At 44.1% G+C, this 17,757-nt stretch overlaps 1 protein-coding gene across 1 annotated transcript in view; it reads right to left on the bottom strand.

Moving 5' to 3' along the window:
* Nucleotides 1–588: 588 nt before the first annotated feature.
* The window catches only part of LOC142285744 (uncharacterized), a 64,746-nt gene continuing 47,577 nt past the window's right edge, over nucleotides 589–17,757 (bottom strand). The window contains exons 16-22 of the mRNA XM_075333296.1: nucleotides 17,312–17,452; nucleotides 16,768–16,908; nucleotides 15,415–15,555; nucleotides 6,660–6,743; nucleotides 4,514–4,626; nucleotides 4,048–4,249; nucleotides 589–1,561 (exon numbers count right to left, since the gene is read on the bottom strand). Coding sequence (XP_075189411.1) covers nucleotides 1,362–1,561; nucleotides 4,048–4,249; nucleotides 4,514–4,626; nucleotides 6,660–6,743; nucleotides 15,415–15,555; nucleotides 16,768–16,908; nucleotides 17,312–17,452 — 1,022 coding nt within the window. The 3' untranslated portion in view covers nucleotides 589–1,361. The remainder of the gene's footprint in view (nucleotides 1,562–4,047; nucleotides 4,250–4,513; nucleotides 4,627–6,659; nucleotides 6,744–15,414; nucleotides 15,556–16,767; nucleotides 16,909–17,311; nucleotides 17,453–17,757) is intronic.

Here is a 17,757-nt window from a genome sequence, read left to right on the forward strand (position 1 = left end):
CACCACTAGAGGGAGCTCACTACATACAGATTTATACAGCCACCACTAGAGGGAGCTCACTACATACAGATTTATACAGCCACCACTAGAGGGAGCTCACTACATACAGATATATACAGCCACCACTAGAGGGAGCTCACTACATACAGATATATACAGCCACCAATAGAGGGAGCTCACTACATACAGATATATACAGCCACCACTAGGAGGAGCTCACTACATACAGATTTATACAGCCACCACTAGAGGGAGCTCACTACATACAGATTTATACAGCCACCACTAGAGGGAGCTCACTACATACAGATCTATTCAGCCACCACTAGGGAGAGGTCATCACTAAATAACTATACAGATTTATACAGGCGCCACTAGGAGGAGCTCACAACATACAAATTTATACAGCAACCACTAGGGGGAGCTCACTACTTACATATTTATACAGCCATCACAAGGGGGTGCTCACTACATACAGATTTATACAGTCACCATTAATGTGAAATCGGTCATCAGTGAGCTCCCCCTAGTGGTGGCCATCATCAATACACTCTGAATACCAGTGAAGAAGTCAGCATAAACCACTCGTTAATAAAAAATAATCTGTTTATTGTCTTCAGCTTAAATAGCATCATAATAAATAAAAAAAAATTATACATATTAATTCAGTATGCAATACACAGTATAAACATGACTTTATAGCATCACATACATATACATATACCATATATGTCCTCAAGGGGTTGTCCCCAAAAATCTCCTAATTGATATATCCCATTACCACCCAAGCGATCCCGGCCTATTATAGAAAATTGATCGGCCATGGAAACGAATGGGAGTTATGGGTTGTCATTTTTGCCACCACCAGGGTAACATATAGAACATATAGCTCCTTTCCTTGTAATATAAATGCAATCAATGCATATTAATATAATAAAAAATACAGTATATCTTATACTTTTATCATGTAAACAGAGGAGAGCGACATTTGTTCTTGACGACAGTACGAAGGATTTTCATTGATCCCTCTTTGGCACATTATTACGGCCCGATAGACGCGAATAAGGACAAAAGTAGAAAAATAGTGCAAAAATATAGTAAATATATCACTATAATTAATAATTGAGTTTTCTGAAACTTAATGGAATAATATATTGAATATGACTGAGGCAGTGTATACCCCTTATCCAATATATTGGAAAAAAAGCAGAATTTCATGTAATATTATAGCCAACGGCCTACACAGTCCTTATATATAGCAAATCCCTTTAATCCGGCTTCCGAATTCTGAAAAGAAATATTACTATATATCATCACGGAGTAAATCCAGATATGTTTGGAGACATAAAGTTCCGTTTTCCCTAAAAGTTCTTGTAGGAGGAAGCGATGACGTTCCCCGTGTAGGGCGAGTATGCCCCGGCTCTGTTCTTGGTGTATATCCATATAGCGGACAACACTACCACTATTAATAAGAAGAATCCCAGCAGGACCGCGACGACGATGGTGGCCGTCCTCCAGCTGCTGTCGTCACTCGTGGCTGTGGTCGGGGTCGTGGTTATTGCTGTAATAGGAGATAAAGATGCATTAATATCATCACTTTTGAACAGAAATATGCAGAATTAATGAATTATTATAATAATACATCTGTATGGAGTTTGACATTATCTCATTAAGAAAAAAAAGAAGCCATAAAGGATATTACTTGACATGTAAAGCGCCATGGAATTGATGGCGCTATAATAAATAATAATAATAATAATAATAATAATAAAAAAAAAAAAATCAAATATCCCTGTTTTTACATCTATCAACACCAGGTGGCGCTGTTATCACATTATATTATCAGAAATAATACTTAATAATATATAATAAATAATAATAATAATTATTATTATTATTATTAATATATCGAATATCATTGTTTTTACATCTATCAACACCAGGTGGCGCTGTTTTCACATTATATTATCAGAAATTAATATATAATAAATAATTATAAATAATTAGTTTGTACATTGCAGAATATTATCTGTAGATAAGATAAGTATCTTATAAGTATAGATAAGTATCTGTTGGTTTTCATGGGTAAACTTATATGGGGTTAATTGGATTTAATTATGTATTCCTATTGTTTTACTAAGGGGTGTAAACTTAGTCTGGTACCCGCTCATCTCTATGGCAGGAATATTAATTATATGGCCAAATAAATGGTGATAAATGATCACCGATTAATAATAAATGTTTTCTTTCTGAAACTGTATAGGCAAGATAATAAATAATAATATTTAAATACATAAATATGTGATTTATGTAATATAAATGTTTTCTGCTTGATGCAATACTTAGTAGTTACCACTAGGGGGAGGCAAATAGACAGAAAAAAAAAACTGTTTAGATCCTCATGTAGTGAGCTCCCCCTAGTGGTGGCTACATGCAGATATATATATATATATATATATATATATATATATATATATATATATATATATATATATATAGTTCTTTACTACTTATGTATAACCTTATGCAGTGAGCTCCCCCTAGTGGTGGTACATGCAGATAAATACAGTTCTATACTACCTGTATATAACCATATGCAGTGAGCTCCCACTAGTGGTGGTACATGCAGATAAATACAGTTCTTTACTACCTGTATATAACTGTATGCAGTGAGCTCCCCCTAGTGATGGCACATGCAGATAAATACAGTTGTTTACTACCTGTATATAACCATATGCAGTGAGCTCCCCCTAGTGATGGCACATGCAGATAAATACAGTTGTTTACTACCTGTATATAACCGTATGCAGTGAGCGCCCCCTAGTGATGGCACATGCAGATAAATACAGTTGTTTACTACCTGTACATAACCGTATGCAGCGAGCTCCCCCTAGTGGTGGCACATGCAGATAAATAGTTATTTACTACCCATATATAACCCTATGCAGTGAGCTCCCCAAGTGGTGGTTGCACACTGATATATACAGTTCTTCACTACCTGTATATATGCATATGCAATGAGCTCCCCCTAGTGGTGGCTGCATGCAGATATATGCGGTTCTTTACTACCTGTATAAATAGTATGCAGTGAGCTTCCCCTAGTGGTGGTTGCACACTGATATATACAGTTATTTACTACCTGTATATATGCATGTGAAATGAGCTCCCCCTAGTGGTGGCTGCATGCAGATATATACAGTTCTTTACTACCGTACCTATAAATAACCATAATCAGTGAGCTTCTCTTTGTGATGGCTGCATACAGGTATCTTCAATTCCTTACTATCTGTATATAGTGAGCTCCCCCTAGTGGTGGTTGCACGCTGATAAATACAGTTCTTCACTATCTATGTATATGCATATGCAATGAGGAAAGCTCACTGCATGCTGTTTATACAGGTAGTAAAGAACCTATATCTATATGCGGTTCTTTACTACCTGTATAAACAGTATGAAGTGAGCTTCTCCTAGTGGTGGTTGAATGCAGGTATATACAATTCCTTACTAGCTGTATAAAGATATATATAGTGAGCTCCTCCTAGTGGTAGCTGCACACTTATATTTACAATTCTTTATTAACTGTGTATATCCATATGCATTGAGCTCCCTCTAGTGGTGGCTGCATGCAGATAAATACAGTTCTTTACTACCTGTATAAACCGCATGCAATGAGCTCCCCCTAGTGGTGACTGCATGCAGGCATATACAATGTCTTACTACCTGTATAAACTTATAGAATGTAAGCACCCCCAAGTGGTGGTTGAATACTGATGTTATATATATTATATATATATATATATATATATATATATATATGTTTCTTTTCTAACTGTGCATACCCATATGCAATAAGCTTCTCTAGTGGTGGTTTAATGCAGATATATACAGTTCTTTACTACCTGTATAAATCCATATGCGGCGAGCTCCTGCAGGTACAATTTTTTTTACCACCTGTATAAAGCCATATGTAGTGTGCTCCCCCTAGTGGTGGCCACCTGCAACTATAATTCTACTATATGATATAAATGAAGTATAAGCATTACTTACGAGACAACACAGTGACTGAGCTGTCATTAGACAGGATTCTTTTGGCACCACTGCTCAGAGCGTCTTGCAATACATTGGCGCTAATTGGGGTAGACGAGTTTAGGATGCACATAAAGTGGGCAATGACGCTGCCCTCCCGGAAGCCCACAATCACAATCTCAAAGCTGCTCACATTCAGTTTCTCCTTTATAAAAATTGTTAGCTGCAAAGAGAATATAAAACATCAATCCACGTAATGTAAACCATTGTCTACACCACATTCTCCAAATATTAACCTTAGGCCATATGGAAGAGGTTATGAAATATATAGGCCTCAATGGAAAATCTCCAACAGGGCCCCCAGCTATGTAGAACTGGTCTTCTCATGTTGGGTAAATAAACCTTTTGGGACCCCCCTAGGCTCCAAGGACCAAGTACAACACTACATTTACACCCTTGGGCCGTGCTGGCTGTCATTATTACTTACGTTGCGGGTGAACAGTATGGCGAGATTTTTATAGGCATCACTGGATGGATTATAGAGGTCTGTGGAAAAATTATAGTTCTTCAACAGGATTTTGGATGGGAATGCCTGTTTACCTGTAAGTAGAGAAAGATCATGAGTGATGATGACGTGGGACACTTAAAGGGGTTGTCCAGTTTAAAAAAAACATTTCAAACACCCTAGTTAATGGATTTAGGTCTTTCACTCTGGAGGATCCGGTGTAATACCTCATTTCTCCTGCGGAAGTGCTGTGGGGAAACTGAACACTTACTGCTAGGTGTCAGTAAAACCTTCTAACGTGTAGGGATTGCCCAAAGCAAGATATTACTTCCGGCCGGGTCTTCTACACACTGGGCCCATCACCATCATGTGACGATGCGCTGCTCAGTGAATGAGGAAGAAGTGACCGGACGGCTGTAACGAAGCTAGAAGACAAAAGAGCTAAATGGAGGATAGACCCAAGAACAGGTGAGTATAAGAGGTTTTTGGCCGATCCAATTCACTCTGAATTGAGAAACTTAACTCTTATAGATAAGCTTGAGAATGGAGAAGTGATGGGAAGTAACGTCAGTGGTGTTGGTCCATGGGAATTTATGGTGCAAGCATCATGAAGAGTGATGGTGATGGTGGTTCCAGTTGCCTGCAAGACCCTGGTACCTTCTAATTACACAGAACAGGTTCCCTGTAGTTTCGGTCATCAACAAAATATCATATTCAAAGTTGAAGGAGAAGATGCAATGGTGATGTAAGGGGGTGGACTGTGACTTGTAACCCCCAGATCTTCTATCATTTTCGAGCTACCACCCACTATTAGGTGTCACCGGTTCTTGGTTCCCTAGCTAGAAGGGTAAGCTTAGGTCTCATGTATAGGACAGGGCTGAGAGGGTTAATGAAAAGCTGGCCCAAAGTGAGATATGGACTGGTGAATGAAAGACGCCCTGAGGGACAGTCCGGTGTAAAATAAGGGTCCAGCCCAGCAGAGGCAGCACCTGTGAGAGGAAGGCACAGTCTCCAGTGAGACATGGCCTGGTGAGGGCAGCCCGGTGTGTGAGAGAGGTGTGGTTGTGGTCTTCGCCTTTGAGATGGTTAGGTGACGCAATGGAGCCCTGGCACCGTAAGAGTTGGGGCCGAGCACGCCGGAATATAGTACTACATGATGGGCCTGCACCATTTTGGAATTGGTTGGAGGAGAAGCAGGAGCATGCTGCCCATCGCTATTAGCTGGGAAGTGGAGTACCGGAGATGGCGTATGCGGGAAGTGAAGCAAAGCTGGAGGACATAATCCGACCGATGACCCCTGGAGATGCAGGTGACTGCCGTTGCGCTCCTGGGGCGGAGGGCGCTGACAGCATGGTGCCTGTGTATGTAAGCTAGTGTATGGTGCCACACCTAGCGCTGGGCCTTGCCTGCAGTGAGGTCTGGATCCAGCGCTGGACACGTCTAAGAGTGGAGGGGCCAGAAGAAGAGGTGCTACCTGTCGAAGAGGCCAATAAGAGCGGAGTGACCGGGGACCCCCCTGAATTGCCCACCGAGTTGGTGTGCTGGAACTCGGAGGTGGAAGAAGCGGAGGAAGAAGTCCTGCCGCCCGTCCGAGCAAGTCACAGTCCACCCCCTTACTGTGAAATGGGCAGGGCAAAGCCAGAGGGGTCTGTCGGGCACGTGCCTCCAGTGCCGGGTGCCTAGGAGGACATTATTGAGGCACATCCTCCCTTGGCCACAGTATTTAAACACATGGTGAGGACTGCAAACAGAAATTGTGCCCTGGATTAGGGAAAGCCTAGGTGCTACAGTGCAGTGCTTGCCAACCTGGGGGGGCAAAAGTGGCCCCAAATCCTTGACCCCTTACACAAATACCAGACAAACCCATCTCTGCTACATCAGTGTATCAGAAGGTCAGAATGTAGAGACATTTGTGGCATCTGGGAAGAATTAGAAACCTAACTAACATGGTGATGAATGCAGATGTAGCAGAGCTGAATATGTCGCGGAACTATTTCCTTTGCGGTTAGTAAATACAGGTAGTAAAGTCGGTTTACCTGGTTACACATATAAAACATCCTGATATAACATTGACTTTTGTTAAATGAGAAAGGCAAATAATAAAAATAAAGGTGTACCCGATACTCACTAGCACATATATTGGGTCGGGAGTCAATATTGCAGGAAGATGTAGAAGAGCAGAGGGTCGAAATGTTATAACAGTTCACAGGTTCTGGAAGATAAACGGCATGATTGACATCTGACATCTATACAATCTGTACAATCGCATCTGTCACTATTTTCCTCAGCAACATTTGTATAGGCTGGAAGAACAAGTCTGTCGTGTCCGCCCGGGGCTGAGTATAATACATCACACATAATGGCTGGGGTATAACGCAGGCGGACTGGCGCCAATTTTAGGAAAAAAATGTAGAGAATTTTTATTCTGCATGTTCATTTGTCAGATCCAAGGAAAGCTGGGTGGAAACAATAGATTTCTGAATAGCAAATGATCGAGTTTTGAGAAAACTGGATAAAAATCAATATGGCTGGCGCAGGACTATGAAAAAAAAAAAAATAAGCTGATTTATTTTAATATTATTATAGATGCATCTCTGCATTTTGGATTCTGGGAAAGCTGGGTAACTGAAGTAATGGCCCCTGATAACAAAGGGCCAGGATGTGGCCTGACCACCAATTCTGTCAGGAACCACCCAAACACACAAACACATTCATATACATACATAGTCACATTATACACACATATACACATTACACACCAACATACATATAATACACAAGCATGTATAAAATACATACACATTACACATCAGCATACATATAATACACAAGCATATATAAAATACTGTACTGTATATACACATTACACATCAGCATACATATACACAAGCATATATAAAATACACACACATACACATTACACACAAACATACATATAATACACAAGCATGTATAAAATACTGTACATACACATTACACACCAATATACATATAATACACAAGCATATATAAAATACTGTACATACACATTACACACCAACATACATATAATACACAAGCATATATAAAATACACACATTACACACCAATATAGAGTACACAAGCATATATAAAATACATACACATTACACATCAGCATACATATAATACACACACAAGCATATATAAAATTACACATCAGCATACATATAATACTCAAGCATATATAAAATACACACATACACATTACACACCAACATACATAGTACATAAGCATATATAAAATACACACATTACAGACCAATATAGAGTACACAAGCATATATAAAATACATACAAATTACACATCAGCATACATATAATACATAAGCATATATAAAATACATACATAGAACACATCAGCATACATATAATACACAAGCATATATAGAATACATACACATTACACACCAATATACAGAGTACACACAAGCATATATAAAATACATACACAATATACATAAGCAAACATATAATACACAAGGATATATAAAATACATACACATTACACACCAATATACAGAGTACACACACAACACGCATATATAAAATACGCATGTATACACCTTACACATATAATTACACATGATATATACATATTTTTATACATACATATATATATATATATATATATATATATATATATATATATATATATATATAAAATATGTATATATCATGTATAATATATATGTATGTATAGTATGTTATATATATGTACACATACCATATATATATATATATATATATATATATATAATTTTTTTATATATATATATATATACACACAAATTGACAAGAATATAAAAATGCTGCACACATATTCACATTACAAACAAAGGACACACACATGAAACATGCACATGCATATACAATGTACATACCACATGCATATATACAGTACATTATGCACACATGCCCATTACATGCTGAAATACATTGTACATATATGTAATAGAAAGGCATAGAATAAGCATATATATAGTGTATGTAACTGTGTCGCCCTGGGCAAGCCAGGGGACACAGGTCACACACCACCACACCCCACATCCCAGGTAGGCACACCTAAGCTAACCAAAAATCCTTGTTGCCTTCCTCCAGAGGCTGATGATTCACACCAGGGGGTGGGCCAGGCGGTTGGCTCCGCCCACCAAGGAGATCACAGTTCTGGAGGCGGGAAGGACCAGGCAGTCAGCTCAGGGACGAGGTGAGTAAACAGAGAGTAGCCCGGGCAGGGCAAGAGAACAGTCAGGGAGGAGGAAGTGGAAGGAGTGGAGGAGTAGCCCAGGAGGGCTAAAGTAAACAACAGAGAAGTGAAAGTGGAGGAAAGAAGAGTAGTAAAGGAGGAAAGCAAGAAGTGGTGACAGAGCAGAGAGTGTGCAAAGCCTGAAGGGTCCAGCTTTGTGAGGGCCAGAACAGCAAGGTCAGCAACGGCGGTGACCGTCTGGAGTGGGACCGTTTGGAAGTTCCTGGAAGGACCCCGTTGGCTGTGTGCCCGGTGGTCTGGAGCAGTGTTCCGAAGGACAGTCAGCACCAGGGCAGGGGCCTCTCGGACCCCGGCAAGGCTAGGAGTCGCCCAATTTGCCGAATCCGTCAGTGAAGGGGACGTAGATCCCCCAGCAACCAAGTCCCGATTGACGGCAACAGCCCAACCTGAAGCAGAGAGACACCGCCACCGCCAAGGCACCAGTTTCTCATGGCCAGCGCCTGCGGGCAAAGTGTAGAGCTCCTCCGGCCCAGATTGCAGTCGGGGAGCGGGTAACCGGAGGGAATCCACCGCTACCATCAGTCAAACATAGGTGCAAGGAAGAGGGACATCACCGTCAACTACCGGGAGTGCAGGTGCAGCCGTCTGTGGGATCGTCCTACCAGCCGTTTGGTTTACCGTACAAACTGTGTCCAAGTCTCAGGCTGAGTGAGTACCACAGTGCCGCAAGGCACAGCGCTGCCCCCGCGTCCCTGCGCCCACCAGGCCCCGCACCTCATAAGCCATCACCGGGCCCCGGGATCACCAACCCCCCTACCCACGGAGGGGCAACACAACACCTGGCTGCTCCCCTTCACCATCCCCGGGATCCCCGCATCGAGCAGCGGTGGTGCTACACCTCACCACAACCGTGGGTGGCGTCACGGACATTATCCCAACACCCCAAACAACCCCCCTTTCACTCACGGGCGAGGAGTGCCGCTCGAGAAACCCCCAGGATCCGGCCTACGGCTCGAGCCACCACTGAGCAGCCGGACCCGAGCAGAAGGGGTGAGCGCGGTGTGCTGACACCCTCCTCCCCGCCCGCGACAACTTGGCATCACGAACAGGATCTTACCTCTCTGCTGTCTGGTAGAGGTGCGCCTTGTTACCGCCGGAGGTATCCGGCAGAAAAATTTCAGAAGCCGCCATCTTTGGCGCGAAAAGTTCCCGCTCGAGCGTCTTCTCGAGCAGTAGAGGCGCGAAGGCCGAAACCCCGCCCCGAGAGAGGAGGGGCCGGAAAGAGCTAAGGGGGACGAAATGGCGGCTGGCCGCATGTGAGCGCGGCTGTGGAAGCAGGGACGCCAGGACCCTGCGGCCATTTATTGGTTCCTGGAAGAGGCCGCTGCTAAAGATGCTGAGTCCGACCAACAACACCGTGGTCCCCGCGCCCGGCATGGCGGTGTGGGTGGAAGTCCGGACCGCCCAGCTAAGCAGCCGTCTGCAGGTCCGCATGCAGCTCCTCCTGGAGGAGTGGGAGGCCGACATGGTGGAAGAGGTGGCTGCTATGTGGAGATGCGAGGTGGAGGAAGATTTGGAGGAACGGGTAAGAGACCCACGTCCCTGTATTCCCGAGGGATCGGCCGCTGCGGCTGAGGGGCCCGGCCTACACCCGTTCACCCTGCGGCCTCTCCCGCTACCCGCATTAGCTGCTGCTGCCCCGCCACTAGGCCCGCTACCACCACCACCGGTAGCGGTACCCTGCCAATCCGCCCCGGCGGACCGACCTGCAGCAGAAGCTCATGACCACCCTGAACCGCTTCTATGGAAGAAGCCAAAGGCTGAGCCCGTCAGCAAAGATGCACCGGAGGCACGGCGGGGATGCAGCTGCCAGGAGGCAGAGGAGGCCATGTCACAGCGGGGTCCCTCATTACTGAAGGTGCCGGTCGTAGCCGACACGGAGGGACTCTGGCTGGGTCCGTCCCCCGCACACGCTGAACCGGAGCAAACAGAAAGTACTCCCGGCTGGGAGCAGCGGCAACAGCAGCTGCGCAGAGAGATCGATGCCCGAGAGGGGTGTAGAGCGGATGTGCATGCCCGCATGAATATGGAAGAAGATCGCCTGCAGCGAACTACCATTGGGGTCCAGAGCGGTGCACCATGTGAAGGTGGCACTAGAGCCCCACGAGTGAGAATGGACTGCTGAGCTGCAAAAGGGCAGCGGATGCCCGTTGCACCGTCCCCGTTGGGACCACCACTGTTTGTTTGAAAGTTCTGCAAATGAAAAAGTGATGATTACCGAGTTTTCACCTGATTATCTGTAGTGATTGAACCGGCCGGAGCCGGCACCGTTGTCCCCGTGGGGACCGTTTAAAATTGCATGGGAACTATCCATGGACAGGCCCGTGAACTTGCAGGGCAACCACAGACGTTAGTGGCTTGTAAATATGTTGGTTACCGTTACCGTTTCCGCAGTGCCGCCTCCGGAGAGGCAGGTTGGAGGGAGGGCCCTCAGCAGAGCAGGCTGGGGCCCAGCCACCAAAGGAACCGGTGGCTACCCTCTGGAGGGAAGGACAGATCCCGCTCGGGTACCGTGTGCTGGACTGTGGGTCAAGGGGTGCTGCCTGGGTTGTAGGGGCAGCATCAGGGCCAGGTTACTTGGGTGGGAGAGAGCGGAAACCGTAACCGTAAACCGTTGCAACGTTAAAAGAAATGTGCCTCCCGTCTTGGGAAGAAGTTATTAAAAATGTTATTTTTGTTTGTTTAACCCTGTTACCCCTTTTTCAGAAAAATAAAACCGGTGTAGGACGGCAGCCCGCGGACGGTCTGCATTTTGCTAAGGGGGAATGTGTCGCCCTGGGCAAGCCAGGGGACACAGGTCACACACCACCACGCCCCACATCCCAGGTAGGCACACCTAAGCTAACCAAAAATCCTTGTTGCCTTCCTCCAGAGGCTGATGATTCACACCAGGGGGTGGGCCAGGCGGTTGGCTCCGCCCACCAAGGAGATCACAGTTCTGGAGGCGGGAAGGACCAGGCAGTCAGCTCAGGGACGAGCTTGAGTAAACAGAGAGTAGCCCGGGCAGGGCAAGAGAACAGTCAGGGAGGAGGAAGTGGAAGGAGTGGAGGAGTAGCCCAGGAGGGCTAAAGTAAACAACAGAGAAGTGAAAGTGGAGGAAAGAAGAGTAGTAAAGGAGGAAAGCAAGAAGTGGTGACAGAGCAGAGAGTGTGCAAAGCCTGAAGGGTCCAGCTTTGTGAGGGCCAGAACAGCAAGGTCAGCGACGGCGGTGACTGTCTGGAGGGGGACCGTTTGGAAGTTCCTGGAAGGACCCCGTTGGCTGTGTGCCCGGTGGTCTGGAGCAGTGTTCCGAAGGACAGTCAGCACCAGGGCAGGGGCCTCTCGGACCCCGGCAAGGCTAGGAGTCGCCCAATTTGCCGAATCCGTCAGTGAAGGGGACGTAGATCCCCCAGCAACCAAGTCCCGATTGACGGCAACAGCCCAACCTGAAGCAGAGAGACACCGCCACCGCCAAGGCACCAGTTTCTCAGGGCCAGCGCCTGCGGGCAAAATGTAGAGCTCCTCCGGCCCAGATTGCAGTCGGGGAGCGGGTAACCGGAGGGAATCCACCACTACCATCAGTCAAACATAGGTGCAAGGAAGAGGGACATCACCGTCAACTACCGGGAGTGCAGGTGCAGCCGTCTGTGGGACCGTCCTACCAGCCGTTTGGTTTACCGTACAAACTGTGTCCAAGTCTCAGGCTGAGTGAGTACCACAGTGCCGCAAGGCACAGCGCTGCCCCTGCGTCCCTGCGCCCACCAGGCCCCGCACCTCACAAACCATCACCGGGCCCCGGGATCACCAACCCCTACCCATGGAGGGGCAACACAACACCTGGCTGCTCCCCATCACCATCCCCGGGATCCCCACTCAGAGCAGCGGTGGTGCAATCACCACAACCGTGGGTGGCGTCACGAACTATAACAATCCCCCACACCCAACAACAATCCCCTTTCACTCACGGGCGAGGAGTGTCGCTCGAGGAACCCCGGGATCCGGCCCACAGCTCGAGCCACCACTGAGCAGCTGCCGGACCCGAGCAGAAGGGGTGAGCGCAGTGTGCCGACACCCTCCTCCCCGCCCGCGACATAACCACAGTCTATGGGGTGAGATGGGTGCTCTGTTTAATGATATGTAGATTCCCCTTTAATCCCAGTATTAGTGACACCATTGTCCGTGTGGTTGTATTTGGGGGTTCGCCCGGGATGTGCTGTGGGAATGTTTGTCATCGTCTCAGCGTTAATAGACTCTCACACAAGAGAAATATTGACTCAGCTTCACGGGATGAAAACCTTTTATTATAAGGATAAGTGCATAAGTTCAGATGAAGGCCGTGGGTAGGAGGGTCACCGGGCCCTGCCAACAGCTAACACCTGACACCGCTGCAGGCAGTCACCTGTGTATGAAACTCAGCTTGCCTGTGTTAACACTGATTCCCCAACATCTGCGCTCCTCATGCTCCAATTATGTCACGAGCTCTGGGGCTGATTTACCATTTTTGCTTTTTAATGTCATTTTTCTGTCTAAATTTATTGATTTTGTGACTAATGCATTTTTTTTAACAAACAAATTTTCCACTTTTCTGGGCAGAAAACGCTCATGTTGAAATCTCAGTTTCCGTGACGCTTTCATATTATGAACCTCTTTTGTGAGATTCATAGTGACAGAAAACGTATATTCAGCAGTAAGGCCTTCACTCTGGGACTTAAGGACCAATCAGATTCCACCTTTCATTTCCCCAGAGCAAATTAGAAAATAAAAGCAGTGATTTGATTGGTTGCTATGGGAAACAGCTCTACCTCCTGAGGCCTAGTGTAATTCTTGATGACAGAAGCCTCCATTTTCATAACCCCAAATAATACAGAAAACAAAAATTTACTAAATGCTACGTGCCGCACCTTTCCATTGTTGTCTGTTCATTTACTGCAGTAAATCAGATAATCCGCTAATAATTGTATGGCTTAAAATAGTCTATGGATTCCCAGAGAGGTCAAAGAGCGAGGCAGAGCCATAATTACCAATCATTATTACACACATCCTGAGCAGTATCCGGGCTCCGCTAATTGATTTGTTAAATCTTTAGGCTATGTTCCCACGCAACCTTTTTACAGTGGAATTTTCACATTGAATTTGCTGTGGCAATGACGAGGATTTTCCACACATTTCACCCTTTGCTCAGATGAAGCCAGAATAATGGCGAAACATGTCGTGGAGGGTGTTTGTGCGATAGGTTAAAGTAACTGTACTATTTAGAAATATCCTATTAATTTGGCCGACACAGTAATAGCGAATTTTCTACACTGAAATCCACTTAAAAAATGCAGCCACAACGGCCTCCTGCACTGACATTTTTTTTTTGTTTGTTTTTAACAATCATTTTTGGGGGCATATTTTTCTATAATTGCAAAACTGGTCAAAATCAGCCTAAAATAGCGAAATAATACTATATTTTGCTATATAATTAGCTATATTTTCTCCCATCTATGGCCATTTTGTAGTCCTGCATGGCACACCTTTATCCGGCGGTATAATACAGTGGCTTATTTTTGGTAACTTTACACCATTTATATAAGAAATTGGCTGACAACCAATATAGCCACCATTAACACAGCCACAGGGGATGTCTACGCAACTTTACCAGACTCCTATATGTCAAATCTGCATGAGAAGATGATTTGTCATTCAGGGGTCATGGAAAGCTGGGTGACCTCGGCTCTTTTCTATAGCAAGTCCAAAACCTGAGGCGGCATAGAAGTCCTTGTACAGCTGATTGCTGAAATCTGTGAGTACGGCTCCACTACACAGCTTTGTGCTGCAGTGCCCGACTTTCTACATTCTTTTCTAAAGCATTTAAGTGGCCTCCAAATCACTGCTTTTTCCAATCTTTTTGCATGCTTTCATTTGCATTGATATCAGAAATGGAGTACAGATGATGGCAGTGATAGAGTGAGATCAGCAGCTGTCTCTTATGAACTCTGGGGACAAGATGCTGAAAAAGATTGTTCTGATAAGGACGGAGTCACCCTTGTGAGAGATTCGCGCGAGTCTTGCATCGCATCACCCGGCACGGTGTGCCAACGCCCGGACAGGAGTGTCTCAGCTGCATAGAAATACATGCAGCCCACCCGCTAATGTCAGGACAGTAGGGCAGTATGCAGCCGCATCAGGTGATGCATTGCGAGACTCGCATGAGATACGAGCAAGTGGGACTCCGGCCTAAGCAGGATGATCTTCTACAAAGAACAATCAGAGGAGGAGACACGCGCTGACCCATCACTGCCAGCATTAGTACTCCAATCAAGTATATTCTTATTTCAATGTAGCTAATGGCAAATGTCAAATCTGCACAGGAGAATGATTTGTCATTCAGGGGTCGTGGAAAGCTGGATGACCTTGGCTCTGTTCTAAGAAATATCTATAGGGGAAGGGGCACAGCCCACATTCGAGACATTCAGACTAATTACATGGTTTGAGGACCGGATTTAGTAAATGGAGGGTTTATGCAGAAATGAACGTTTTCTGATCTGTACTGGTTAGTTCTGCAGAGCAGGTTACACTGGCTCCTCGATTTAAGGCCCGAAGCATTGAAAATACAGAAATGCCAAGTTGCACTCACCAAAACAGTCCCGTCCGGGATTGGACGGGGTGAGCTCCTGAATTCCTGGATAGCACTGACATTGATAGCTTCCAATAGTGTTGGTGCAGGCTGCCAGAGGTGAGCACGTGTTATTTTGCCCTGATGAACACTCGTTTATATCTGCCCATCAACATAAAGGAAACATATTTGATATTAGGTTATCTTTCTATGAAAATATAAACCAATGTGAAATAAAAAAAAAATAGCTACACTAAAATAAAAATGAGATATTGTCATAACCCTGCTGATATCACAATATCGAAGATCCAGGAATGGAGTTTACCCTTAAGGCTATGTTCACACGTTGCGATTTTGCTGCAGTTTTTTATAGCATTTTTAAAGCACATTAAATGCTACTTTTTACATAACAGCAAAAGCTAGGAGATTCCATAAATCCAACTCACACGATTGCTTTTTTTTTTCTGATTGGAATGGAAAACTGCTGCGTTTTTGAAAAAATCAGCGTATCAATTATTTCAGCATTTTTGCACCATTCACCAAGCAATAGAAAAGTGCAAAAAATGCAAACACTGTGTTTAATTTGCTTTTTTTGGGGTGAATAAAACTAATTTTATTACAAATGGACTGTAGACAAATGACACATGAAAAATGCAATAAAAAAAACGCAGCAAAAATGCAACAAAAAAGTAGCAAAAATGCAGCAAAAACTGCTTTTTGGAAACAGCTTTTTTACTGCCAAGAAAGCAGGTTTTGGCTGCAGAAAAAAAATGAGCAAAAACGCAACATGTGAACACAGCCTAAAGAGTAACTAAACGTTTTATTTATTTATTTTTAGAATTTTCTCCAGTTTTCTTTGTTATTTTACAAATCATTTTCTTAGGTCTTCATTCCTATTATGTCTTCATTCCTGTAAAAAATGCATTTAAGTGGCCTCGAAATCCATGCTTTTTCCAGTCTGCCTGTCTTCATTTGCATTGATATTTGAATTGGAGTACAGATGATGGCAGTGACAGGGTGAGATCAGCAGCTGTGTCTCACTAACTCTGTGGACAAGCTGCTGCAGAAGATTGTTCTGATAAGTAGGATAATCTTCTACAGACACCAATCAGAGGAGGAGACAGGCGCTGACCCATCACTGCCAGCATTAGTACTCCAAATGAGTATATTTTGATATCAATGTAGCTAAATGCAAGCAAAGAGGAATTAAGTGGAACTCAAAAATAAAATGTTATGTTGAAGGTATCATAATTTTAAATGATAAAAAAATAATTTAAGCGACATCTGTTATTATTCTTAGTCTCCTAGCATCATAGCAGAGGATCTGAAAAAGCAAATACTGTGTATATTATGTACGGTTGTGTCTGTACTCACCTACACAGTACCGCCCGGGGCTGGAAGAGTTGCCATCTTTGGTTCCTGGTATGCACTGACATTGATAACTGCCGACAATGTTGATGCAGGTCGCCAGCTGGGAGCAATTGTTAAGGCTTGCAGTGGCACACTCGTCTATATCTGCACATGAAGATAAAATATAAAGCAATTACAAAAACAAGGAATAATAGAATAGAAATAAGATATTGTCATAACCCTGCCCATATCATGACCTGCAAATCCCTGCTTTTCCCCAGTCTAATTGCCTGCTTTGATATCAGAACTGGAGTACCGATGATAGCAGTGACAGAGTCAAATTAGCTCCTGTGCCTGACTAACTCTGCAGAAGCAGGGGAGATAAAAGTTAAGTATTGTTTTTGCTTTTTTTTGTTTTATAAAAATTGTTTTCTTTTTAATATGCAGATAATCCCTTTAAAGGGTAACTCCACTCAATCAGCTTCCAATCCCGGTCTCCAATCATCACAGCGGAAGATTTCCAAAAGCAAATACTGTGTACGTTGTATACTGTCATGTCCGTACTCACCTACACAGTCCCGTCCTGGGCTGGAGGGGTTGCGATCTTCGGTTCCTGGTATGCACTGACATTGATAGCTGCCATTATTGTTGGTGCAGGTCGCCAGCTGGGAGCAATTGTTAAGGCTTGCCGAGGCACACTCGTCTATATCTGCACATGAAGATAAAATATATAAACCAATGTGAAATGAAAAAATAAAATAGCCATACTAAAATAAAAATTAGATATTGTTGTAACCCTGCCCATAGAAAAAAGCGAAGGCTGAAGTTTCCCTTTAAAGAGTAACTAAACATTTATATATTTTTTTATATAATTTTGTTTAAAAAATTGAAAGTTCTAAAACTTGGAAGATTACTTTATTAGGAAATATTCATTTTTGTAAAAAAAAATCCAAATCCCTGCTTTTCCCCAGTCTATTTGTCTGCCTTCATCTGCATTGATATCAGAAATGGAGT

The sequence above is a fragment of the Anomaloglossus baeobatrachus genome, chromosome 2, assembly GCF_048569485.1.
Source record: "Anomaloglossus baeobatrachus isolate aAnoBae1 chromosome 2, aAnoBae1.hap1, whole genome shotgun sequence".
NCBI classification, from domain to species: domain Eukaryota; kingdom Metazoa; phylum Chordata; class Amphibia; order Anura; family Aromobatidae; genus Anomaloglossus; species Anomaloglossus baeobatrachus.